This window comes from Canis lupus, chromosome 34, assembly GCF_048164855.1.
Source record: "Canis lupus baileyi chromosome 34, mCanLup2.hap1, whole genome shotgun sequence".
NCBI classification, from domain to species: Eukaryota; Metazoa; Chordata; class Mammalia; order Carnivora; family Canidae; genus Canis; species Canis lupus.
The window spans coordinates 9,546,680-9,574,627 of NC_132871.1; the positions used below are offsets into that span (position 1 = coordinate 9,546,680).

The 27,948-nt window shown below is 41.3% G+C and overlaps 1 protein-coding gene and 1 long non-coding RNA gene across 2 annotated transcripts in view; both read left to right on the forward strand.

Moving 5' to 3' along the window:
* Nucleotides 1–230: 230 nt before the first annotated feature.
* The window catches only part of LOC140624413 (uncharacterized), an 84,068-nt gene continuing 56,350 nt past the window's right edge, over nucleotides 231–27,948 (forward strand). The window contains exons 1-4 of the long non-coding RNA XR_012023895.1: nucleotides 231–492; nucleotides 2,802–2,956; nucleotides 13,123–13,258; nucleotides 24,157–24,330. This is a non-coding gene — a long non-coding RNA (uncharacterized lncRNA). The remainder of the gene's footprint in view (nucleotides 493–2,801; nucleotides 2,957–13,122; nucleotides 13,259–24,156; nucleotides 24,331–27,948) is intronic.
* On the forward strand, nucleotides 24,492–27,354 carry LOC140624405 (intraflagellar transport protein 70B). The gene has a single exon (XM_072811260.1). The coding sequence runs from the start codon at nucleotides 24,715–24,717 to the stop codon at nucleotides 26,707–26,709; it is 1,995 nt and encodes a 664-aa protein (XP_072667361.1). The 5' UTR covers nucleotides 24,492–24,714; the 3' UTR covers nucleotides 26,710–27,354.

The following is a 27,948-nucleotide window of genomic DNA, read 5'->3' on the forward strand; positions in this document are numbered from 1 at the left end:
ACTCAATCCCAGGACTCCAGGATCATACCCTGGGCTGAAGGCGGCGCTAAACCGCTGAGCCATCCGGGCCACCCCAGTGAACACTTTAAAGCAAAACTCAGCTGTCACTTCTGCTATTAGATGCTCCTGGCCCCACACCTCAACGTGGAGGCAGCTGCCATTCTCCTTTATGTGCTCACTAGGCCTTTTGCAGATGTACAGCCCTTTATTATTTGCACGCATGTTCATGTTTGACCCTACGTAACTGTAAGGTGGGGAGGCAGGAGGTCTGATTTATTGGTGAGTCCCCAGGGCCCAGAAGAGGGCAAAACACAAAGTTACATGCTTGGTAACTGTAGAAGAATGAATGAATGAACTCACGAATCAGCTTCAAGTAAAGCAGCAGTTATTTCTGTGGGGTATTCTTGAGGACGGTGGTAAAACGCGAAATATCTCACAAAGGTGGACAATGAAATCTCGATCTGTGATTAAAGGCGGCAGCAGCCAGACAAGGTGAGTTCGGCTCCCAAAGGCATGGCCACTAAGCAGTTTCACAGAAGAAGGGGGATGGCTCAGAGGGTCTCCTGAGATTTCTGCAACTTGTATTGATGAGCTTGCTCCCTAAACCATCTCCTCTCACACTGACCCCCTTTTTAAACCCTAACATAGTTGAGCCCCTTAGTATCTCAGGTGTGGATTATCATTTATTTAATTAGGACAGTAGCCCAAAAGCAAGCCTCTCTTCAATCACTCTGCCTTTCTTTTTCTTTTTTTTTTTTCCACTTTTTTTTTTTCCCACTCTGCCTTTCAATGCCAAAGTACTCACTCCACCCAAATTTCCACCCCAATCCTCCACATACCTGGAGAATATGGTCTGAGGAATTTAAGCTCTTTCAGTATTTAGCCTCAACTTACTTCTTAGTAATAGTCCACAAAGTGAATTGGCAACAGTGGCTCTAGGTATTCACAGTAGTGAATTTAATGCATAGAACTTCCAGCCCTCTGGGACCTTCTATCCTTGTAGCCTTGTCTACCCCATCTCCCTTCACTATCTTTCCCCAACTGTTCCCCATTACCTGAACACACCTCCTCATTCCCATTTCCTTGCCCTTGCATATGCAAAGGCATATGCCTTTTCCACCACTAGAATGCAAACTTACCTGAAGATAGAAATGGGCTTCTGTCTCCTGGGTCTTATTCAGTGCTCTGCACATGAAACTCAATGAATATTGACTGAAGTAGGGAAGTTAGTTGGCAGGAAACAACTCTGTGGGGGCTTTCCTTGACCTTGTGGCTTCATTTTCCACTGGCCAGGATACCCACTTCTGTCACTTTGTCTGGGTCCTGCCAGCTGAGGCATGGGTAGCCATCTGTCAGTTTAGGATGGTGCCCTGCACCAGGGCTTTGATAATGGGAGAAGGACCTAAGTATTGAAGGTGTCACAAGGCAAACATTTTCTTTGAAGTTTGATAGAACTGGCCAAACTTTCCTTTCTTGATTTCTTCAGAATAAAAACTACACACAAACACACACACACGTGCGCACACAGAAATATATTCTAACTAGTGAGGATTCTTTTATTTTTATGAATGACAAGGATGTTAGAGCAGAGAGGAAAAATAAGGCAGCAAGAGGACCTTCAAAGAGTTTTGGGGTGTCCTCTCAGGAACACATGCGTGCACACACATGCACAGAGGCACATAGACCAGGGAGATCACAGCGTGCACTGCCACTAGAATGGAGTCACAACATAGGTCTCATGAACATCATGTCCAGATGGTTGCCCTGGCATAGTCAGACAAAACCTGCTCAGAACACACAGATTGTGCAGGTTGTGTCTCTCCTTCACAGCAGAAGTCATGACCAGCCCTGTTTCCCACTCACACTGCAATCTGCCAAAGGGAAAGAAAGGGAAGCAGTTCATAGACATCATTATCACTTGCTCAGCAATGTGGACTCCTCCTCTAAACTGGCTTTCCTGCCTGCCAAACATGGCAGCCAAGATAACTCTTGCTCTGGGACCAAATCAAAAAAGAGAAGAATTTAAGAAAAAAAATTAAAGTCCCCCTACATAGCAAAACCCACAGTGCTCTGGGGCCACATGTAATTAACTTAGAGCCTCTGATGTCAACAGCTTCCAAGGCTGACATGGTGCATTCGCAAACACATTCCAGGAGAGTCAACATGATCTGGTGTTGACACAGGCCCATAACTGTCAGAGGCTGTAATTTTCAATTTATGGATGCTGTAAAGCTTTGGCAATATGATTGCTACAATGTGTGGTGTGTTTTTGACAATAAGCAGGAGGTGGGAAGGTGGGGAGTACTGGCTCCACACATTTGGCCATGGCCATGGGCTCATGAGGGCAAAGCTGTGGTGATTTCTGCTATTGCAAAGCAACTGCAATAGTAGCTCCAACAATGAACTTGAGAATGTTATGTGGTTCTTTACTAGCAAACTATAGACTTCTGTAACAGACCAAAGGTCATTATTTATTCAATAAACATTGATTGCCACCTATCATGTGCCAGGCTCATAATGCAGAATCAGCACAATGGAAGCACAAGAAATGGGGTGTAAGTTTACCTCCCGGGGACTCAATAAATGTTAGGTCTTCTTGCTCACAAGAATCTTCTTGGAGGGAACACCTGGGTAACTCAGTGGTTGAGCATCTGCCTCTGGCTCAGTGTGTGATCCTGGGGTCCTGGGATTGAGTCCCACATTGGGTTCCCCTCGGGGAGCCTGCTTCTCCCTCTGCCTGTGTCTCTGCCTCTCTTTCTCTGTCTCTCATGAATAAAAAAATATTATTTTTTTTTTAAAAGAATCTTCTTGGAGGAACAATGAAGGAAGAAAAAAAACAAAATGAAACAAAGGAGAGGGATAATGAACACAGCTCTCATCAGCCTTGACTCCTATTACCTTGGGGTTGGTGTCCATGGATGCAGGTGCAGGACTGGTTCATGTGGGCTGCGATACAGTGAGTAACTAGTTCATTGAGACCCAAAGTTCTGATGATTGACCAAAATAAAACATAACCAGAAATATTTTTCATTTATTCTCACTTACAGGGAAAACACGTGGAGGCCCTCAGACTCTAAGGTTTGAAAGCCTAGGCAATGTGGTCCCAAGCTGGTACCTGTGGGTTTTGTATGTGTGTATGCACATGCATATACGTTCATATGCCTACATGGTGGTCTGAATTTCTCCAAAGAGATACTTCTGGTTCTCAAAAGCAGAGGTAGCAGAGGTAGCCAGAACTATGCAATCAGCAAACATTTTCTAAACACCCAGGCTTTAACAGAGGGGCTAAAGGGCAGACTGTGTGGCTCTCAGAAGTTAGTGTACATTTGTTTAAGAATAGAGAAGAGAGAACCTGCTTAGATTCATATTCACACACTCATTTTCAGGCAATTCCAAGTAAGAAAGGCTTTTATCTTTAACAAAAAAAGAAAAAGAAAAAAATGTTACCACTACCTATCAGAATGGCTAAAATCCAAAACACTGACAACACTAAGTGCCGCCTTGGAAGTGGAGCAGTAGGAATTCTCATACACAGCTGGTGGGAGTACAAAATGGAACAGGCACTCTGGAATATAGTTTCTTACAAAACTAACTATACTCTCTCCATACATTCCAGTAATCATGCTCCTTGGTGTTTACCCAAAGGAGTTGAAAACTTATGTCCATAAAAAACCTGCACGTGGATGTTTTTAAGGCAGCTTTATTCGTAACTGGTAAACTTACAAGCAAGCAAGATGTCCTTCAGCAGGTTAATGGATAAACAAACTGTGGTATATCCAGACAACAGAAATATTATTCAGCAGGAAAAAGAAATGAGCTATCAAGCCATAAAAAAAGACACAGAAGAAACTTAAATTCATACTATTAAGTGAAAGAAACCAATCTGAAAATGCTACATATTATATGATTCCAACTATACAACATTTTGTAAAGGGCAAAATTACAGGGACAGTAAAAAGATCAGTGGTTGCCAGGGACTTAGGGGATGGGAGGGATGAATATGTGGAGCACAAGAGATTTTGGGGGCAGTGAAATTATTCTGTACAATATTATAATGGTGGATACATATCTTTATACATTTGTCAAAAACCATAGAAGATACAACACCAAGAGTGAATTCTAATGTAAACTAGAGGCCTTGATTGAAATGTTATGTCAATGTTGGTTCATTGACTGTAACAAATGTACCATTCTGGTGGGAGATGTTAATGGTGGGGGAGGCTGGAGGTGGGCAAGGGAAGGAGTATATGGAATTCTCTATACTTTCTGTTCAATTTTGCCCAATTTTTGTGAACCCAAAACTCTAAAAAACAAAGCCATAAATAAACAAACAAATGAATGGATGGATGAGTAAGAGAAAATGGCATTCCTATCTGTGAATACTTGAAGAAAGGAGTGGATCTGATGGATAAGTTTCTCAGCTAGAGCCCTGAGCAGATTTCTTGGGTTCTTTTTGACATGGACATATTTTACATCTTCACATGAGTACATAGCCATATTTAGAACTGGGATACTGGTTCCAATGAGCTTGCACCAAGCCCCAGGAGTTGGGCCACAGCTTCCAACCCAGAGCCAGACAAAGTCTACATGGGGGTACAGTCAAGAGCTCTCAGTGTTCCATGGCCAGGAAAAGTAAGAATGCTTGACCAGGCACAGTAACATGGCTGTGATATATTAAGTGAAAAAAAGTGCTTTGCAAAAGAGCAAAAATGGTCCCAATTTATTGGATCTTAGACAAAAGTCATCAACTGTTAACAGCAGTTGTCTCAGGATGACAAGCAAATGTGACTTTTATGTTCTGCTTTATGTGTCTCTATGTTCTAAATTTTCTACAATGTAGATTTTTATTATTTTTTAATCAAAGGCACAAGAGAGAAAATATAAGAGAGAATGATCATTGAAGGTTTGGGTTTATCAAGATGAACAATGACCAGCAAGCAAACCTCCCTAACATTTGACCCAGAGCAAACTTTTGAAGAAGGAATGAGGTACACTGAGTTAAAACAAAACTGTTCACATGATAACATAAACCATAGTGTTGTTTTTAAGTCAACCACATAGGCTATAGCAGTAAGGATCTGCCCAGTTCTTGTCCACTCCCAGGAGAAGAGAATCAAAAGAGCACAAAAGTATTTGAACATGGCAGGTTTTCCCATCAAGGTTCAACCTCTTCATACTCGGAAAGAAAAGGCTCTCTCCAAAGCTGTAAAGGGCAAGAATGGTAGTGTCTGCAGCCCTAAAACAGATACAAATAAGACAACTGGAGTTATGGGCCCAAGCATTTAAATCTTAATAGGTTGAGTATGAGGAGGTGGGGGGAGGAGACAGAAATTAAATAAACCTGAACCATAGCCAGGAATCAAAACCCAACACCTTCTACTTGATGTGATGGCTCTTCCAGGAGCCAGTTAACACTTCATAACTTTACTGACACCCACAAAAGAAACCATTCCACAGGGGGAACATGTAACAGTCCATACACCCAGAAGTGATCACAGTCTCTGAAGCAGAACAGACAGTTCTCCCCAGAAAGGTTCAGCAGTGAAGTAAAAGAATATGGAGACATTTTTTTAAATGTCCCTCTACATTCCTGAGTGTGATTTATCCATTCATATCCTGGGAATGCATATTTTTGTATTTCAGTGATAGGCTCCTATATGATATGTGAGACAGTGGATTTCCAAATCCCATCTAGGAGGCTAGATGAGAACTTAAGGATGGGCTGTGAGTTCCTACGAAGAGCTGCTGGGCCACTGAGATGTGGTCACCTTGGTTCCCTTGAATATGATGAGAAATATCCTGAATCAAGGTCACTGTGGTGGTCAGGGGCTCAGTTGAAGGTTAGATCTGCAAAACCAAGCAGGTGTTATTCCCATCTTGGGCCTTAAAAAAAAATTAGAGCTGAAAAATTCTTAGAAGTCATATAAATTGACAGATATCTCATTAGAGGTTAGAGAAGTAGGGTTAGGATTAAGTATGAGTCATTAAACATTAAATGGCCTTTTTAGATTTTTATGATGTATGAATAACATTGATATTCACATCTCCTTTATCCTTCATAACAAAGCTATGTAAGTAATATTGTCACTACCATTTTATATGAAGAAACTGAGCCTCAGGGAAAATGCCTTGTCCAAGATGGTAAGCTAGTAAGTGCCAGAGCTGGGATCTGAACCCAGATCTTCTTAGTCAGCACTCTATCCACATTGCCTCCCCTAGGGCAGCTGGCTGAGTACTACAAAGGAACTTCCAAGCACAGGGTTTGCAGAGGGAGCCTGGACAGTGTGAGAGTCTTTCCAGGACAGGGATCATGTCCTGTTTACCTTTGTCTCAAGGGCTGGTGTATGGAAGACTCATCACATATGGTGAATGATAGGAGTCAGGAAGACTTGAGGAATCCAATGGAACTCAGTGCTAGCTCACAGCCTGATGGCTTTAGGTGAATCTATGTCTCATAATGGGCTCTCACAGAAGGTAAAGCAATGAAACTTCCAGAAGCACCTTTAAAAGCAGACTTGGGGGTATAGTGACTGTAGCTCTGAGCATATGTGAACCTCCCTCCCTAACCTCTGGGGACTTTCAGAAACAACTTTGAGCCACTTCTGAGGTCTAATCTTTCATGATCAAAGTAGTTGATATTTAAATTATTTTTGTGTTTTAAAGTTCATATCTGTTTTTGAACTTATCAATCTAGAGTAAATATCTTTCTAATGAGTTAAATATATATATATATTATATATATATTCTCCATAATGTGGAAGAACATAATTTATCTAATTGACACTCTATTGATGGTGATTTATGTTACTTCCCATTTTTTGCTACAATAACTATGCTGCTGTGAGCATCCTTGCAAAGAGAGTTTCTGAACTTAATAAAGAGGATTGGGTGGGAAAAAAGAGAAAAGGTGACTTTCAGCTTGAGGAGGAAAATTAGGCCAGACTTCATGGCACATGAAATTTGAGCTGGATTTGGTGGTTAGGTAGAGATTATGAGGTAAGGATGGGGGAAATGGCAATCCAAGTAGACAACTGACCTAGAGCAAAGGCAGAGAGCTGGGAAAGCATGGAGTATGACTGGAAAGAGATACTAATGAGATTAGAGCACAGAAGGTGATGATGAAACAGAGGGGCTAGAAATAAGATTCCTAAGTATGTTTGGATAAGACCAAGAAGGGCTTTGACTGCCAGAGAAAGTGATCTATCATTGTAGATCATCAAGATGGTTTCATGTTGACTCACTCATGTTAGAGATCATCCCTCCAGGCCTTAGTACTCAATGTGTAACTCAAAGTCAATTCCCCTTAATGGTAATAAAGAAAAAACAATGTCCTTGATTCTAGATTGGAATATTGGAAAGGAAAATCCAGAAACTCAGAAGTTCAGTAAGAAATGTATGAAATCACTTAGTATGTACTTATCACACAGTAACTGTTCAAAAAAAGGTAATTATTCTTATGCACAAGCACAGCAAGAGGTCGTTTTGAAAAACTGCAGTTAGAAACAGGTTGCTTTTTGTCTTTTTTTTAATGTTGACTTTGCTCTCCCTGCATTTGTGTTTTTAGTTTCCAATAAAGTTGCATGGGGAGAAGGCAAGCTTACTTGAAGGAGAGAAAAGGAGAAACCACACATCCGGGAGGCTGCTGGAACTAGTTTTCAGATTGCTTTATCTCTTTAGGATTCAAATCCTCACTAGCTGATGATCAAATTCACTGCAGTCTAAACTGGCCTAAATTTTTTTTTCTGTGTTTGGAGTTTATATTAGAAATTAAGATTTACTGCATTTGCAGACCATTTTTAGCCTTTTTATGAAAAAAGTGAAGGCAATAGAGACCCACTTGTCCAATGTGTCATTTTAAACACAGTGGGCAAGCAGAGGGTGGCAGCTTTATTTATCACCACACGCTCACTGGAGTGCTGGTAAATGGAATTGCTTGCTCTGCCAAGCACACAGGGAATAAGCACAGCAGTGAGGCTGGGTTTTTACAGCAGCTCTGTGATCTTGAATTATGAAAGGATTAGACAAGGTTTGAGAGAAGGGAGGCTCTGTTGTTTTTCTTCCCTCTTTTGTGAAGATTTGAGAGTGAGGAAAAGCCTAGAATAGACAATAAAAAAGTCCACTAGATGATGCTCATTGGAAAATGGGTTGGGGATTTCTGATTTATTCCCTCTGGTTATTTGCCAAGTCAGAAATCATGATGCAAATAATGACTTCTCTCTCTGGAGTGAGGAATCCATTAGTGTTAGACCTAAAGTCCTGCTGGGTCCCTGAAGCACTTGCTTTCCCTGCCAACCTTAAGGGCCACACAGTATTCCATCCCATGAATTTTAGAGTTGAACCCCTTGTCTGTTTAATGACATTATTGATAATGGAAGTGTATTTTTTGGAGATTATCTTACCTCTTTGCTGCTAAACTGTGTCAAATCCAAATGACCTGCAAGTATTTGGTTATTTTCTTCATTAAAGATGTTACATGGCACCTGGGTGGCTCAGATGGTTAAGAGTCTGCCTTTTGTTGAGGTCATGATCCTAGGATCCTTGGATTGGGCCTCACTCACATCGAGATCTCTGCTCAGGGAGGAATCTGCTTCTTCCTCTCCCTCTGTCCCTCCCTCTGCTTGTGCTTTCTAATAAATAAAATCTTAAAAAAAAAAAAAAAAGATGCTACAGATATCAATAGAACCATTTCTAGGCCAATCCCTTACTTCTGTCTGTCTACCCTTTAGACCATGCTCTCAGGTCTCTGTTCATCCCATCATCCTTGGGTACCACTGCAAGGCATGTGCCGGATAGAAGCTATCTTCCTGAGAACCTATTTAAAGGCCTCAATGTAATGGGAGGTTCTCCCTGCAGATCCAACCTTAGCTTACCTCTCATCCTCATCAGTAGCCACCAAATTCCTTGCACAAGTCATGGTGTCTCTTATCTCTCAGCCTTTGCAAAGACTGGTCCCTTGGGAAGAGATACCCATCTGTTAAGGTCAGCAAAGGGCTGTCATAACAAAATACCATATACTATGCTGCTCGAACAACAGACATTTGTATCTCATGGTTCTGGAGGCTCAAAGTCCAAGATCAGGGTGCCAATAAGGACTCTTCTTGACTTGCAGGGGCTGCCTTCTCAACTGTGTCCTCCTGAGGTAGAGAGAAATCTTTCTTTCTTCTTATAAGTAAACTAATCCTACCAGGAGGGACCCACCCTCATGACCTCAACCAACTCTACCTCCCAAAGGCCCCATCTCCAAACACCAACACATTGGGAGTTGGAGCTTCAACTTACTAATTTTGTGAGGTTACGAAACATTCAGTTCATAACACCATCCCACCATCAAATAGGCTTTGCTTTAGGAAATGACTTAAATGCTACCTCTGCTGGCGTGTTTCCTGAAATGCCCAAGGCTATATTCTCTTACAGAATCCTGTGTTTATTGTGGTACTTATCACACTGTTTTGCAATTGTTGATATATTTGTATGTCTTCTCCTGCCAGGGTGAACTCCTTAAGGGCAGGAACTGACTATTATTCACTGATGGATCCCTACTACCCAACATAATATCATGCATATAGTAAGCAATTAAATGCCTATTGTTTGACTGCATTAGTCAGGATCTGCTAGTTGTTTCAACAACAACAACAACAACAACAACAACATTTATTTTTTTTTTTATTTTTATTTTTTTTAAATTTTTTTAAACTTTTTATTTATTTATGATAGGCACACAGTGAGAGAGAGAGAGAGGCAGAGACACAGGCAGAGGGAGAAGCAGGCTCCATGCACCGGGAGCCCGACGTGGGATTCGATCCCGGGTCTCCAGGACCGCGCCCTGGGCCAAAGGCAGGCGCCAAACCGCTGCGCCACCCAGGGATCCCAACAACAACATTTAAGACAAAGAAATTTATTTCTCTTATACTTATCAGTCCACTGCAGTTGTTTAGTAAGCAGCCTTCCAAGGGGTGATTCAGGAACTCAGGCTCCTAAGCATGTGGTTCCACCATTCCCTAGGACCTTAGAGTCCTATTCCAGTCAGCAGAGGAGAAAGGATGGAAACAACACACCTCTTGCTTAATCACTTCTGCCAGAAAGTGACATGCTTCTTTTCCAATCACATTCCATTGGAAGAAGTGGCTTCAGCCACAAACAAGGGCTGAAAAGGCAGGGGGAGCAGGCTGATAAATATGATCCCTGATGGGCAGCTACTTCCAATCACCCCTTAATTAAGGAATAAATGAATCAATGAACAAATAGATGAATAAAATCAAAGATATAGTACAGTGGAAAGAACACAGGAAATTGGGGCCAAGAGGCAAAACATATTAAATCACCCAATACTCTGATTTTATAGGAGAAGCAAGAGGTCCAGAGTAAATGACTGGCTTTAAACTGTTTAGTGGAAGACCTGGGGTTTGAATTCAGGTGACCTTGGTTCTAGCCCTAGTTTATTGAATGGATAAGCCACCCCCTCACTTCTCTGAACCTCAGCTTTGTCATCTGTAAAACTGTATTATACTAAATGCTCCCTACAATCCCAGCCCAGAAAAGGGGCCACAACCAAGACCTTGAAGGTTCTGAGAATGGTACAATTCACGTCCCTGGGATCATACTTGACAACCAAGAAATGAAAATCTGATCTGCTGATCAGGTGTTTTATCTGCATATCCTAGATCATCCCTCAAAGGAATGAATGACATTGTGAAGATATTTAGAATCAGACAGAACACTATCCACATACCTTTACTCATCCACAATTAGCCTAGGTTTGCACCTGAGGTCAGTGAGCATGGCCTAAATGCCTGTGCCATTCCTCAGGCAGACATCAGATCATCACACAGTGAGGATGAGAGCTATCTGAGATGAGAATTTGACTCCTGATGGTATTCTGGTTATTTTTTAAAATTTTATTTATTTATTTGAGAGAGATGTGCACAAGTGGGGGGAGGAGCCGAGGGAGAAGGACAAGCAGACTGCACTGAAGGCAGAGCCTGATGGGGGCTCAAGCTCAGGACCCTGAGACCATGACCAATGACACCATGACTCAAGCCTAAATCAAGAGCCAGAAGCCCAGGTGACTGAGCTACCCTGATGGTATTCTGATTCTTAACAGCAATCCTGTTCTTCCTTTGTAAACATTTCTAACCATGCATTTCTTGCTATTCTGATGTGCTCTAAATCTCAAATTTTAAAACACCTGGGTGGAAAAGATAAAAGAGAACTGGAAAGCATGTTTAACTTCATTAGGAGCCTCTTTTAGGAAATACGAATAATAAACTTGAATGACAGTAGTTTTCAAAATGAACTTCAAATGGGGATAAACAAACTTAACTAGTTATTTTTGAACAGTTACTTTGAAACTTCAAATGTTTCTTAGCCCCAAGACTTTCTTTTAACTACAATGACTTTCTAGACTCTCATTTAGCTAAATGACTTAGGCTTAAATCCTCAAAGTACAAATCTGTAAGAAAGTGTCCTAGAACTCTTGCACATTTTGCTTTCGTTTAGACCATTACATTGCCTCAAGAGAAAATGAAAGGGTTTCCTAATGTTCTGAAAGCTATGTATTCCCATGCATAGGACTCAATAAACACGATCACAGTGTCCTTTACACCTCCGAGACTCCAGGTCCTCTCACTGTGAAATCCTGTTCTGACTCATGTGCCTTACCTCCTTGTCCTATTCCCCCCAACCGCCCCATACATCTCTTGGGGAAGAATATCCATTTCCTGAGGTTAGAAAAGGATAGCATAAAAATGATGCTGCTTTGAAAGTTAGTGGCAAAGTACTTCCGAGGTTCAACTTGGCAAAGGAGACTTCCCATCCTCTTCCAGCTCTGCCACTGCCATTGCACACAATGTACCTTCCATCCCAAATCTGGAGCACTGTTCTATAAAGAAGAAAGGAAAAAGCAAGCTGTCTGAAGAGTCTTAATTCTTCTTCATGGAATAAAGCAACATGTTACTGTGGCTTTTGACCTCCAGGGGTTGGATTAGATGATTTTCCACATGGTTTACTGTGAAAGGTTTTATTGCACATTCACCTCACAGATCCCCCAACAATTTAATTGCCATAAAAATAGCTAACATATGTGGCAGGTTTTAAAAATGTCCATCCACCAAATGGATTTGCTTCTCATGTGGCCGCCCAGAGCTGGCAGCTTTTCCTCTACACATCTCACTAAGGTTCTATGCAACAGGGTTAGAGAGTCACCCTGAGGAGCTATAATGAATCTGGCTCTCAGGAGAAAGGAGACAGAGTCTTTGTTCCTATGACTCTCAGAGACATATCTTGGTTGTCATTTTTCTTCTTCTATATTGGTGGAAGTTTTGTTTGCTTGTGTTTCTTCTTTGGGAAGTGAGTTTCTAAAGAGCATTCTCTATGGGCCATCAAAAGTTTGTATAGTCCTTGATTCCATGAACACAGAATGACCTAACAGGGTCCATGGCCACTGTCTCAGTGGGCTGGTCCATCATATTCTCCCAAGTGATCTCATTTGTATGCCACCAACACGACTGACCTGTTAGAAACAGAGGGAAAGAGGGATACCTGGGTAGTTCAGTCAGTTAAGTGTCAGACTCTCAGTTTTGGCTCAGGTCATGATCTCAAGGTCATGAGATCAAGCCCTGCGCTGAGCCCCATAATGAGCCTCACATTGGGCTCCACACTAAGTGGGGAGTCTGCTGGAGATTCTCTCTCTCCCTCTCCCTTTACCCGTCTCCCTGCTGACTCACTCACACTCTCTCTCAAAATAAATCTTTATAAAAAATAAACAGAAGGAAAGAAATCTATAATAATCTACTAGAAGCAATGCAATTGTTTCCTGGTAGGAAGTCATTGTCTTTACATCCCACTAGCTAGCAACAACAATACTTAAAAAAAAAAACATATATGGATGCATTTCTTTTTATATAACAGATGTTACTTCTCAAAGTGAGGCTGCCTTCTGAGAAATCCTTCAAGGTCTAGTTAATTAATGTCTCCTCCACAGATTCAATTACCAGATGTGATTTCTCCCCTGACCTCTCTTGTCACTTGTCATAGTGTCCCATAGCTGTTACTGGGCAATCCAAAAATAGCCTCATAGAAGTCTGAGAATCAGTCTGTTAACAGAAGTCCCCCATCCTTCTTCAGTAGTGGTGCCCTCTTCAGCTGCCTATAACCCAGCCTGAAGAAGACACTGCCCATCAGAGGAATGCCATTATCTGTCCTTAAGTGTCAACAAGATTTCCCAAGCTCCAGGTACCAGAAGAAAGCTGGGAAAGGTCAGGTAAGCCTTCCTCCTGTCCTGTTCTCTCAGACCCTTGCCTTGTCACCTGGTTCAGGAGTCTCCATCCAGGCCCAGTGAAGTCCTTCTTGGGCAGTTCTATCAGCTTCTGATCTCAAAATTAATCCAAAGGACAAGTGAGGGTCCTTCCTTTCTTTATCCTGCTTCAACTAGCATTTTTCATGCCCTCTTCTCTCCCCTTTAGTAACAGCAACAGACAGAGGAACATTGTTTTAGGAGCCAGTAGCAGAATTCATCTGGTAAAGACTTGTTTTTTGTGTACCAAAACATTTGGATAAGCCACTTTGGCTGTATCAAGATGGTCTGTAGGAGATAGGCTGAATGAGACAAGAAAGTTTATAAATTGAGAAGAATTTTTGAGTTTCTAGGAACAGTACTGGAGGGAGAGGGGGCCTGGGAAAGGGGATAAGTTATGAGAGATGAAAAAAGATGATGGGAAGGGGTGGCTGAGGAAGAAAGCAGAGAGTCTGTGACTCAAGAGAAAATGAGAAATCCCTTGACAGATGGACTTTTAGAATAGGGAAAGCTAATCTTTTTAGTACAAAGTCATTTATTCTGCCATGGACAACAGTCTTATATTAAAAGGAGCTGAATTAGGGGCACCTGGCTGGCCCAGTCAGTTAGGCAGCTAACTTTGGATTTTGGCTCAGGTTATGATCTCAGGGTTGTGAGATGAAGCCTCACCATGGGCTCCATGCCCAGAGATTCTCTCCCTCTGCCCCACACTCTGCTCTCTCTCTCTCATATAGATAAATAAAATCTTTAAAAGGACCTGAGTTAAATTCATTCAATGAAACAAGCTATAGGTTTAAAAATGATCATTATTAATTAACGAAGAACATTTTAATTAGTTCAAGATACCAAAATACGTCACATATATAGGCCCCCAAATAAACTGAAGTTCTTTTTTATACATAGCTACATATTGTACCTTGAAATAAGAGATGCAGTTCTACTGCTTCTCTTTAACACAATTATTCTCACATAATCTCCCTCCCCAATGTTACTCCTACTCAAGTAGTATCTAGCGGGAATGGTATTTAGGAGAGATAAAGAAAATGAGTGTCTCCCATATTTGTATAGCTATGAGAAATAAAGAAAGGCTAAGCAATGAAAAGTAGAAACCAAGATATCAGTGGTAGTGAAAAATCTGAGTATGACACACTGGGGATGGGGTAGGCAGTTAAAACACAGCATGACCAGTTCAATTTGAATTTGAGATAAACAGGTGACTTTTCAATATATGCCCCCAATATACTTCTCTTTATACTAGATGTCCTGCAGTTTTCTTTGTAAAAGCTGGCAAACCCGGAGTAGGAGGATGCTATAATATGTTAGCAGTAAAAAACATTTTAGATGTCACAGAAGAGTATGATTTGGGTACAGTGAATGTCTGGGTTAAATAATACTGAATAGTTTCAAAGGTACTATATCGAGAATTACACTCAAAAAAAGCCCATCACTATGAAACACATAATCTGAATATACCCTTGCAACATCAACACCAGCAATGAGACCTTCAAGGAGGTCCTAACGCCATTGTCTTACTGGTAGTCTAGAAAAAACTAGCTATTCTATCTTTAAAGGGAATTGCTAGTTAGACTCTTAAACTTCTACAGAAACTACCAGAGGCAAGTGAATAGTCTCCCTTTTGACTCCTTCCCTATAAGATAAACAGAATTAAAAGTAGCCTGAGGGCCCCTACCCAACAAAGACTGCAATTCTCAACTAGGCCAGCTCAGTCACCAAATAATCAAGTTGGGGGCCTTTTCCCCACTCTCCAACTACCTGACTTTATCAGGCAACAATAATCATGCTCTTAAAATGTCCAAATTTTGTTTTAAAAAAAGATCTAAGCCATTCACAGAGGCAGAGTGAAAGAATAGGAAATATTTCTCAATTAAAAAAAAAGGTTATTACAAAGGTGCTTAATAAAATACAAGGTAAATGTACTTAAAGTTATAGCTTAAAGTGAAATGTGGGGAACCTGTTTCATTTTTATTAAAGCTGAATTTATTGCTTTGGTTTATTGGTTTATGTTCTCAGAACTTAATTTAGTCTCTAGATGATTTGCCCCAAGGAAAGCAGATGGGTCAGCTGGGCGTTGGACTATACCAGCCAAGGGCTTTCGATATAGGTATTAACTAACTTTGGCCTGTGCCAGCAACCCCCAAACAAACAAAAGGCATTCCAAAAAAATCTTTCCAACTTACTCCCAACTTCATCAGGATGAACTTTTTATAAACATCCCTTGTGCTTTCTTACCTTTGCATTGCAACTCTACCTCTTTCTTTCTCTCATATTTATAAGCTTAAATCCTACCCAACCTTTAAGGCTCCTCTATGGCATCACCCCACTTCTCTAGCCTGTCAGCTCTCAGTGGGGGCTGCCCTACTCTAAGGGGGTATGTTGAATATTGTGGGGATTTTTTTCTGGTATTGTCTATGGCCTAGCACTTATATACATTAAATTACATACTATCCTGTAGAAATCATTTTCCTTCTATTTCTTCTCCATATTATAGTAGAGGCATTATGTAATAGTGTTGATTTAAAAATCAGGTATATAAGGAGAAGTAAAGAGCCAAGAAGGAGTAACCATGACGCTTCACTTCTGAAAAAGGAAAGTACAGAGGGAGTGTTGCCCAACCATACTTAGATTTATAATGGAGCTACAGAAATTAAGACAATGTTGTACTGGTCCCAAACTTGATTAACTGACAATGAAATAGAATAGAGAACTCCAAAACAGGCCTACATACATATGAAACTTTGTGTATTACAGAGAAGCCATGTCAAATTTAGGTAATCTGAGAGACTGTTCAATAAATAGCACTGACAAAAAAAGGCCATCCCTTTGGAAAAAAATTAGATTGAATCTTCACCTCAGATCACACTCTAAAATCAATTCCAGATGCATTAAAAATTTAAATGAAGAAACAGGGATCCCTGGGTGGCGGAGCGGTTTAGTGCCTGCCTTTGGCCCAGGGCGCGATCCTGGAGACCCGGGATCGAATCCCACGTTGGGCTCCTGATGCATGGAGCCTGCTTCTCCCTCTGCCTGTGTCTCTGCCTCTCTCTCTCTCTCTCTCTCTGTGTGTGTGTGACTATCACAAATAAAAATAAAAAGAAAGAAAGAAAGAAAGAAGAAAGAAAGAAAGAAAGAAAGAAAGAAAGAAAACTTTAAAAAGTATATATGAATATAATATAGCCATGAAATAAGTAAGTTTTTAAAAACAAGACATAAAAAGCATTGAGTATAAAAGAAAAGATTAATAAATTTGCCTACATTAAACTTAAGTACTTTATCTTAAAGAAAGTGAAAAGTTACAAACTGGAAGAAGAGGCTTGTAATTCACATAACTTATAAAGGATTAGTATAGGAGTATACAAAGAACTAAAAATCATAAGAGAAACACTAATAAGCTTACAGAAAAATAAGCAAATATAAGGTTGGACTTTTCACAAAAGAGAAACTATATAGAGCCAATAAATATGAATTCTGACAATATGAAGTATTAAAGATAATGTGGATTTCTAGAATCTTTCATATGCTGCTGTGGGAATGTAAACTGGATCAACTATTTGGAAAACTGTTTGGCTTACATATGAACATTAAACATCCTCTAATGACACAATAATCCCACTTCTAGGCATATATACAGAAAAAGTCTTGGACATGTGCACTATGAAGTATATACAAAAATGTCTCAGCAGCACTTTTCAAAACAGCAAATATCAAGACACAACCTGAATGCTGATCAATAGGAGAGTAAATGAGTAAACCGTGGAATGTTCACACAATGGTATATAATAGAGTAGTTGAAACCAGTGAACCACAGTGACACATGCAAAAATATGGATGAATCTTAGAATTATATTACAAGAAATGATATATGTTATGTGAATTCTTTTCATAAAGCTAAAACAACTAAAATAAAAATAGGTTCAAGAAACTCATATAGATTCAGTAAAACCATATAAAAATGGAAGCAAAATGGAGCACCTGAGTGGCTCAGTTGGTTAAGCATCTGACTTCAGCTCAGGTCATGATCTCAGGGTCCTGGGATTAAGTCCTGCATCAGGCTCCTCACTCAGTGGGGAATCTGTTTGTCCCTCTCCCGCTTCCTCCGCTCGTCCCCCAATTTGTGTTCTTCTCTCTCCCTCTCTCAAATAAATAAAAATCTTTAAATTGAAAAAAAAAAAAAGGAAGCAAGAGAACACTAAACATGAGACTCAGGGTGTTGATTAATCAGGATGAGAAAGACAAGAGGATGGCTTGGGAGACATCTCCAGAGTCAGATGTAGATTATGGTAAAGGTAAAGGTCTTACCTTTTATGCTGGGTAGTGGCATCACTGGTGGTTTTTATATTATTAAAATAGCTAAACAAACAATACTAGAAGAGGACCATGCATAGACCAAAATTGGAGGCTGTGTCATTCATCAAGGATTATGACTGATGAGTTCATGTACCTAAGATTTTTTTAAAAGAAGAAAAATGGGAAGGAAGGAAGGAAAGAAGGAGAGAAGAAAAATTATGTGTATCGGATGTTATATATCATATACAAATTTCATTTCAAAACAACAAAGAGGGTCTTGGAAAATATTTGTTATAAAAGGGAGTTGCAAACCATCACCGTAGCCAAATGCTGGTTTGTTTTTACTAAATAAATAAATTCTGAACCTCTATGTTATGTTGTGCCATTCATAAGGCACTACACATATGTCTGGGTTGTGGATTTTTAATGTACTTATAGTATCTCCCCTGTTCTCTCAGTTTCTTGAAGATTCTAGATTCTCCACTATGCACAGGGCCATTGGTAAACATTCACTAATTTGCTGAAAGAACAAAATATACTATTTAACTTGATGCTTTAATTTCCTGGAAAAGTAGGTTTAATGAAGACACTAATTTACACCAAATAATTACCTTTCTACTTTCTGGAATTTATCAGGTACTCTTAGGAATACAACATCTGAAATATCAGGAGAACATCTACTCCTAGGTGCAAATGTTTAACTTAGTAGTTTCCACCCATATTTATTTAAGCCTGAGATACTCTAATAAGATTCCCAAGGAATCTCAATTGCTCCATTCATGTAATAAAAAATAGTTAAAATATATTAAGTATCTACTATGGGCCAGATGCTTTATATAACCTTGAACAGGGATTCCTGGGTGGCGCAGCAGTTTAGCGCCTGCCTTTGGCCCAGGGCGCGATCCTGGAGACCCAGGATCGAATCCCACGTCGGGCTCCCAGTGCATGGAGCCTGCTTCTCCCTCTGCCTATGTCTCTGCCTCTCTCTCTCTCGCTGTGTGCCTATCATAAATAAATAAAATAAAATAAAAAATTTTAAAAAATAACCTTGAACAAAGAAATTATTATTTTTTAAAAGATCTTATTTATTTATTCATGAAAGACACAGAGAGAGGCAGAGACATAAGCAGAGGGAGAAACAAGCTCCCTGCAGGGAGCCCGATGTGGAACTCAATCCCAGAACTCCGGGATTATGCCCTGAGCTGGAGGCAGACACTCAACCACTGAGTCACCCAGGTATCCCCAAAGAAGTTATTTTTGTCCCTGTATTACCAATAAGGGAACTGCAATTCAGTGAGGTTTAAGAGTATTTTCCATGGCTACATTGTTGGCAATGGCAGGACAGAGATGTGACTTCAGATGGTTTCATGCTGAACTAGCCTGTCTCTTTCAAATATGTTATGCCACCTTTCATGTCTTCAGTTGTTTGTTTATTTATTTTTTATTGTTTTTAAAGGTCCCTCACAGATAGAAGGCAAGGTCCATAGGGTTCCATTTGCTGAGGCCAGAGAAGAATATAAAACAATTTCTAAAGATTAAAAGGCACAGAAAAGGCAAAGAACTCCTCTGTGCATAGAAATCCAGAGGTAAGAAAAGCACTTGACGTGCTTATAAAACAAAATAATGTTATTAAATTATTCAATAGGAGAAAGTAACTAAATCAATTGAAGTTTCTATATCATCCTTAACTTCTACTACCATATATAGCAACCATCCCTTTCAAAACCATCTGAAGTCTCAGTCCCAAGATATTCCCATACATTCAGGCAGCAAGAATCATTAAAATGAATGACAACATCTTATACACTTGAGACAGAAACTCTCACTTAGGAAGCAAAGACCCTGGGAGTTTTGTTTTGCACAGGGAGGTTCCCCAGAGTAAAACTCTAAACAAAGAGGGGAGAAAACGTGCCTTGAAATCTTTGTAAGGGTCTCAGGAAGAGATGAGGGGAAGCCATTTAGGAGACTTATTGCAGATCCGGGAGAGAAATGGTGGTGGCAGAAAGCAGGGCAGCAGGAGGGGAATTTGAAGAGATATATATACAGATTTGATACATTTCAAAGACTCTCAGAACTGTATTCATTAGATGTGAGGAGTTTAGGAACAGGAGGCTTCAAGGAGAGGATTGGTTTCTGAATTGGGTTCCCTAGTCCACCAGCACAGACCCTGGGAGTATGTTCCATAACTCTCTGCAGTGAAAGCCTTAAAAAATACTACAGTACTGTTGAGACAATTAGATGGCTGGTTGTCAAGGCCATCATGGATGGCTCTCTAGTCCTGCAAGCCAGAAAATATGTTCATAGGCTGATGACAACTTTCTAAGAATAGCATCTTCTGGAGCACCTGGGTGGCTCAGTCACTTAAACATCTGCTTTTGGCTCAGGTCATGATCACAGGGTCCTGGGATTGAGCCCCACACTGGATTCCCTGCTCAGCAGGGAATCTGCTTCTCCCTCTCCTTCTTCCTCTGTGCACATACATGCTGTATCTCAAATAAATAAAAATTTTTTTAAAAAAAGGAAGAGCATCTTCTGACCACAGATTTCAATTACCTTTCCCATCCAATTTATTATTTTCATAGCTAAATTGCAGAAATGAGAACAAGCATAGGATAGATCTGACTATGAAAGTTACCAGTCTTGGGAGAAAGAAGTTATACTACAAATCATTTCTTGCCTCTTAAGAATGTGAAAAATGCTCAAATGAAGTGATTTGGGTACCAGCCCCAACAATGCATTCCACAGCACACTCCCAACTGTGGGGAATAAATTTTTCAAGGGCAGTACCACAATTTGTCTACTCTGCTAATTCTTTCTCTAAACCATGTTATTGTGATCTGCCTAATAAATTAGTTTGGATAATAACACCATAAACCTCAAAATAGAAACTATTTGATCAAAAGCAAGATATATGGAGAAGGAAACATATTACTATATAAAATATTAATAGAGCTGGAACTACCAGAGAAAAAAGATTAAGTCTTAGTGAGGTTAAATTTCTCACGATCTGAGCATAAATGTTCCCAAGTGTGGATTCAGCATACAATCTTTTCCAAAAGTCTTAAAAGATTGAACAGATGCTCCTAATTTGGCACTTATTTTTTTTCTTCCCTGTTTATGGGTGAGAGGTGAGAGGTGGTGGGAAGCAGGTTAGTTCTATCATCATCAATAGGCACATAGGGACAAAAACTCAAGCTGGACTCCAGAGGAATCAATCCGGCCATCCTGCAGAAAATGACCTGGACTGGCTGGGAAACAGAAATAATAACTTGGCAAATGGTTTTGCAGAAGGTTTTCCTTTATCAAGGAAAATGTTTAATCACAGCTGAGGTTGAAATACTCATAAATAAAATTTACTAAAAAGAAGTGGTTATTTTTACAAGATAAATAAGAAACAGTCATTTCCAATTAGCTTTATAAGAGAATGCCAAATAGAACATCGATGGGATTTGATCATCTCACATTTTGGCAGGCAGAAGCACAAGCATATGAAGAACCAAAATGTCACATTTTTAGCTCCTACACATTTTGCCTAAATGAAATTCTTCTATATGTTAAACATGCCTCTGCTTATGCAGCAAAATCCACCTTGAGTCCAACATCATTTTCTCAAAACCTAAATCCTTCAATAAGGCAGTAAATCATTTTATTGCAACCACCAAATGCTTTCTTATTGCTAGGAATCGTACAATACACTTACTTTTTGATACATGTTCCAGCTTTCCAAGATTTTGTTGGAAACAAAATGATCCTTTATGATAGTTTATAATATTCCACCCCATTTATCATTTTCCAGAATTTCTATCATTAATTAAAGGGCCTTCTTTCACTGCTGCACCCTCCCAATACTAATGTATTCCCCAACTGCCTATCAGAGACTAAATAAAAGTCAGTCTATCACAGCAGCAGTGATGGTCATGCCAATTTCACAGTGTGATTTGTGCACTCATTTCATTTTGAAAATGACCCTGCCCTCCATCTGTCTAAACCGAATGTCCTGCTTTTTTTAAGCCAGGCCTCAGGAACAGAAGCACATGAAACAAGGGTAAAGACACACAGCAACCTCCTTCCTGCCCCCCTCAGCTGCCACACCCACAGACGGGTAACAACACAAAGAGGGGACCCCAACTGATGCCTGAAGGGATCAGGGAAATTTGGGGCAAAGCAGATAATCCATTTTTCATATATTTCCAAAAAGCCATTTGAAGGTGAATGCTTTCATGATACAACTCTGAAACAGACTAAGAGATATGAAAGGCAATTTCCCATCTCCATGTTCTGTCATTTTGCCTTGATTTAACAGCAAATTACCAAAGGTAACAGCTTAATACATACGCATTTAAAGTACAGTAGGATTTTAAAATATTGAGCCCTTTGGATAATAATTTCTTTCCAAGAAGTGGTGTCAATCAGGCAGTCATAAAGGAGAAGATACCCTATTTCGTGATTATTCAGCCACACTAGTTAGCATCCCACAAACCATGTACCTCTTTTGGTTGAAGACCAGATAAGGCTGCAGCCAGACATTGGGATGTTAGAAGCTTTTGAATAGGGTTATATAGTGGTCTTTCTCTGTTGCTTTCTCAGGGAATTCTGAATGGCCCAGAGCCCCCCTCGCTTCCTCTGAAATGGGTGCAGTCTCTCCTTCTGTCAGTATTCAAGCAGTGAAAGGCTCCTCGTCTGGTCCCATCTAGAACACAAGTTTGGCAAACTTCTCAGCAAGGGAAAAGAATGCATAAGTAAATGAAGTCAGTGGCTTGGTACTACAGAATCCAGATGCCTTACCGAAATCTCTTTTTAGCTTTAACAGGTGACTAGGAACTACACTGCCACCCAGCAATCACTTCCTTACATCTGCTACCAGCTGCTCAGGCCAGGAAGTCCAGATTTTACTGCCCAAACCAAGGTGGTTGTTTTAATGGGAAAAATAACAACCAAAAAAAATGCACTAGTATTCCCTCAAAATTGGGCCCTTAAGTAATACATACATTGAGTTAATTCAACAGCCTCTCTTTCCTAATAACTTAGCTTTTGGATATCATCATAGTTCAGCTGTTTCTTTTCTTTATCTAATATGCAGAACGCAGGGTGATGATTAAGCTTAGAGATAATTTGTGTAAATAACAGAGGGCCCTGTAACATGGTTGACGTTGCTCCAAAATGTATTTATAGAGAACTCTTGTGGGCTGCAACAGTACTGAGGCAGATAAGGGGTTTACACTAAAGTTTTTAATTATATTAGCGAAGACATACTTCCGCCTGGACTGTTTATCTTGGATTGTAGGGAGGTGAATGGCAATCTGAAAGACTGTGGAACGCTATGAAAGAAAACCCCCTTATGCCAGGGCTCCGGCAGAGGCACTGCATATGATATTCATAAATTATAGCTAATTTTTTTTTCTTTTATAGAAGGAGCAAGGGAGCCGATGGCTCTCAAGCAGGCTCCACACCTGGTGTGGAGCCCACCATGGGGTTCTATCCCATAACTCCAAGATCATTATCTGAGCTGAAATCAGAAGCTGACACTCAGCTGACCAGCTGAGCCACCCAGGGACCCCATAAATTACAGCTAATTTTATTATCTTAAGAACTGCTGTTAAAAACAAAAAACAAAAAAAACAAAAAACAAAAAAACAAAAACAAAAACAAAAACAAAACAAAACAAAACAAAACAAAACAAAAAACGAGCTGCTGCTGCCTCACTGGGATAAGTCAGTTTTTGGGTTTGTTTTTTCTAAGATTTTATTTATTCATTCATAAGAGACATAGAAGCAGAGACACAGGCAGAGGGAGGAGCAGGCTCCACCGGGGAGCTCCAGCTCCACAGGATGCCGTGACCTGGGGTCACGCCCTGGGCCGAAGGCGTGCGTCCCATTGACTGATTATTATATTCAGCTCTCACAAATTAAACTGTCTCCACATCAGTCTAAACTATGGGTATCTTTTTTACTAGTAATTCATTATAATTTTATAAGATAATTAAGTCCCTACTTTTCCACTGTCCCATGAGGGGCAATATTAAATTCAAAAGTAGGGGATCCCTGGGTGGCTCAGCGGTTTGGAGCCTGCCTTTGGCCCAGGGCGCGATCCTGGAGTCCCGGGATCGAGTCCCAGGTCGGGCTCCCTGCATGGAGCCTGCTTCTCCCTCTGCCTGTGTCTCTGTCTCTCTCTTTCTCTCTGTGTCTATCATAAATAAAAATAAATAAATAAATCTTTAAATTCAAAAGTATTTATACAAAAATAGCCCTGAGGTAGTAACATGGACTCTAGAGCATCTATTCCAAATACATGACAAAGGAACAAAAGAAAATCCAGGGCTTTTTCTTTCTTTCTTTTTTTTTTTTTTTTTTTTCTTTTTGGTACAGGAGCAAATTTCCAGAGATCTTCAAACTAAGAATCTGAGGTGGAGAAAAAATTAAAGTGTAGGAAAGTTTCTTTCAACTGAAAGAAAATCCAGTTTTTATCAGTGATGTCCAAAAAACAATTCAGTGATATCCAGAAATATTAAAAGCCTGACAGGTGCAGGCTGATTGTCTGTTTCTCTCTCACACACAAAGTAGGTTTGGAGAGTGAGAAGAGCAACGGTGCAGGGACACTTCTGGCCGCACTTTTATCCCCACCCCACCTTGGAAAAGACTCGGTCATCGGTTTTTCCACGGTCCTTACACGGCAGTGAAATTTGGAGGATCAAGGGAGATGAACTGTCAAGTGTGCAAACCCTAACGAAAGAAAAGGTAAGCGCTACCTCACCTCCTGACGACGGTGCGGCTGCCCGGCGGAGACTACTCCTCCCGGCATGCAACGCGGCCACGCCCGCGGCTGCCGCGCGACGCGCCCGCGCATGACCGGAAGTGGGGTTTCGGTACTGACGGGCCTGGAGGAGTTTTTTCTTGGCTAACGCCGCTCACCTCCGGAGTCTTGGGGACGGGCCGTATATGAGACCCTCGCGTTAGTGACTCCGTTCTAACCCTTGTCTGGCCTTACCCCTGCAAAGCGACTTTAGGAGTCGGGAGCGGGGGGGGAGCAACCCAAAAAAATTGCAGTATCCTTTGCGCCTTTCGTTTCCGGGCGGCCGGTTGCCGTGGCAACCAGCGCGCCCCAGCGCCGCGGCGGCGGGCATGGCCGGGCTGGGCGGCGCGCACGTCCCCGATGGCGAGTTCACCGCCGTCGTGTACCGGCTCCTCCGCGACGCCCGCTACGCCGAGGCGGTGCAGCTGCTGGGCGCCGAGCTGCAGCGGAGCCCGAGGAGCCGCGCCGGCCTGTCGCTGCTCGGCTACTGCTACTACCGCCTGCAGGAGTTCGCGCTGGCCGCCGAGTGCTATGAGCAGCTGGGCCAGCTGCACCCGGAGCTCGAGCAGTACCGCCTGTACCAGGCCCAGGCCCTGTACAAGGCCTGCCTCTACCCGGAGGCCACCCGCGTGGCCTTCCTGCTGCTGGACAACCCCGCCTACCGCGGCCGGGTCCTCCGCCTGCAGGCCGCCATCAAGTACAGCGAGGGCGACCTGCCCGGGGCCAAGAGCCTGGTGGAGCAGCTGCTGAGCGCGGAAGGCGGGGACGACAGCGGGGGCGACGGCGAGCCCGACGGCCAGGTCAACCTGGGCTGTTTGCTCTACAAGGAGGGACAGTACGAAGCCGCGTGCTCCAAGTTCTTCGCGGCGCTGCAGGCCTCGGGCTACCGGCCCGACCTGTCCTACAACCTGGCCTTGGCCTATTACAGCCGCCGGCAGTACGCCCCGGCGCTCAAGTACATCGCCGACATCATCGAGCGTGGCATCCGCCAGCACCCGGAGCTCGGTGTGGGCATGACCACCGAGGGCATTGATGTCCGAAGCGTTGGCAACACCTTAGTGCTTCACCAGACCGCCCTGGTCGAGGCCTTCAACCTCAAGGCCGCCATAGAGTACCAACTGAGAAACTATGAGGCGGCCCAGGAGGCCCTCACGGACATGCCACCGAGGTCAGAAGAAGAGTTGGACCCCGTGACCCTGCACAACCAGGCGCTGATGAACATGGACACCAGGCCTACGGAAGGGTTTGAAAAGCTACAGTTTCTGCTCCAGCAGAACCCCTTCCCCCCAGAGACCTTTGGCAACCTGCTGCTGCTCTACTGTAAGTATGAGTATTTTGACCTGGCGGCCGATGTCCTGGCAGAGAATGCCCATTTGACCTACAGGCTTCTCACCCCCTATCTCTATGACTTCTTGGATGCCATGATCACCTGCCAGACGGCTCCGGAAGAGGCTTTCGTTAAGCTTGATGGGCTGGCAGGGATGCTGACCGAACAGCTCCGGAGACTCACCATCCAAGTACAGGAAGCAAGACACAATAGAGACGATGAAGCTGTCAAGAAGGCAGTGAATGAGTATGATGACACCCTGGAGAAGTACATCCCCGTGTTGATGGCCCAGGCAAAGATCTACTGGAACCTTGAGAATTATCCAATGGTGGAAAAGATCTTCCGCAAATCTGTGGAATTCTGTAATGACCACGATGTGTGGAAGCTGAACGTGGCTCACGTCCTGTTCATGCAGGAAAACAAATACAAAGAAGCCATCGGTTTCTATGAGCCCATAGTCAAGAAGCATTATGACAACATCTTGAACGTCAGTGCTATCGTGCTGGCTAACCTGTGTGTTTCGTACATTATGACAAGTCAGAATGAAGAAGCTGAGGAGTTGATGAGAAAGATTGAGGAGGAAGAGCAGCTGTCCTACGATGACCCCGATAAGAAAATCTACCATCTCTGCATTGTGAATTTGGTGATAGGGACACTCTATTGTGCCAAAGGAAATTATGACTTTGGTATTTCTCGGGTTATCAAAAGCCTGGAACCTTATCATAAGAAACTGGGAACTGACACCTGGTATTATGCCAAAAGATGCTTCCTGTCCTTATTAGAAAACATGTCAAAACATACGATCATGCTCCGTGACAGTGTTATTCAAGAATGTGTCCAGTTTCTAGAACAATGTGAACTTTATGGCAGAAACATTCCTGCTGTTATTGAACAACCCCTGGAAGAAGAAAGAATGCACACTGGAAAGAATACAGTCACATACGAGTCCAGACAGTTAAAGGCTTTGATTTATGAGATTATAGGATGGAATATATAGTTATGTCTGATAGAATATCTTTTATCATAATACCTTTATATATATTTTGTGGTTTTATCTATATTTAGCTATAGATATTTATATTTAGCATCTTTACATTTGTCACATGTTAAACTGTATATTTGAAAAGTCATATTAATTAGATTAAATAATCTTATTGTAACTTTTGACACCTAGAATAATATATGAAAAATCAAAACTGATTGGGACTCTGCATTTGTTAGAACTTGTAGTGCCTTTTTCTTCTCCTTTGTTATCATATATGTCTGGTTGTATTTAGAGTCCCCTGCACATGGATTATAATTTCCAGGGGCATGGCACTATCAAACCCAGTTTGATAGTGTAGTTAACATGTAGGATTTCTAGGCTTTTACTGTTAAGTTTTAGGGATTGTGTGTTCCTTTCTCACAATTTACTCTTTAATTTGAATATACACACATTTTGCATAGAGTTTAAGATGTTTTGGCAGGGTTTTTCAATATAGATGTAACACTTTCTGTAACCAAAATTCCTTAGGTGATAAATGTTTGGGTTTCTTTTTCTGTTGTTTTTTTTTTTTTAATGTACAAATTTAGAGGGATATCTTGTGCCCTTAGTATTATGGTACTATAGTATAGAGACAATAAACAATTGCTGAAGAAACAAGTTTTCTTTTGTTCCACTTGTTAATAATGTGTACATATGAACAAGATACTTTGTTACGTTTTTCATAACTGCTCTCATTTATCTCTAAATAGTGACTAATAGCAGAAGTACCCTGAAAACTTAGTTCTAAATTCCTACCTACTTAGGTTACTGTTGGAGTTTTTCTGTGTTGTAGCCTCTTTGGTAAGGAAAAATCTACACTATTGCCATGACCCCACCAAACTTCTTTCCTGCCTCTATAACATATTAAAGGAGGTGAAACCTTATCTGGTAGGTTCATAATGCTAGTTTCACACTCCCAACATTCCCAAGGAGAACTCCACTCATTCTGCTTAGGCATTTTTTTTTCTGAACCATATATGAGCTTTACTGTTTGTTCACTTACTCCTTCTCTACCCATAAATGTAACTGTCAACTCCAATTTAACCTGGCTCAGAAAAAAAAAAAGTATTAGGTTGAATGATATGAAATTGCTGATCTTGAAAGTTATTGACCTACAAAACTAACAGTTTCTCATGGTTCAGTCTGATAGCTTTCAACTGATAGTGAACGCCTGACATAATGAGATGATGGTTTTTTCCTTCAAAAAGAAAT

Coding starts and splice junctions, on each gene's coding strand:
- LOC140624405 (XM_072811260.1), top strand. CDS start 24,715: ATGGCCGGGCTGGGCGGCGCGCACGTCCCCGATGGCGAGTTCACCGCC.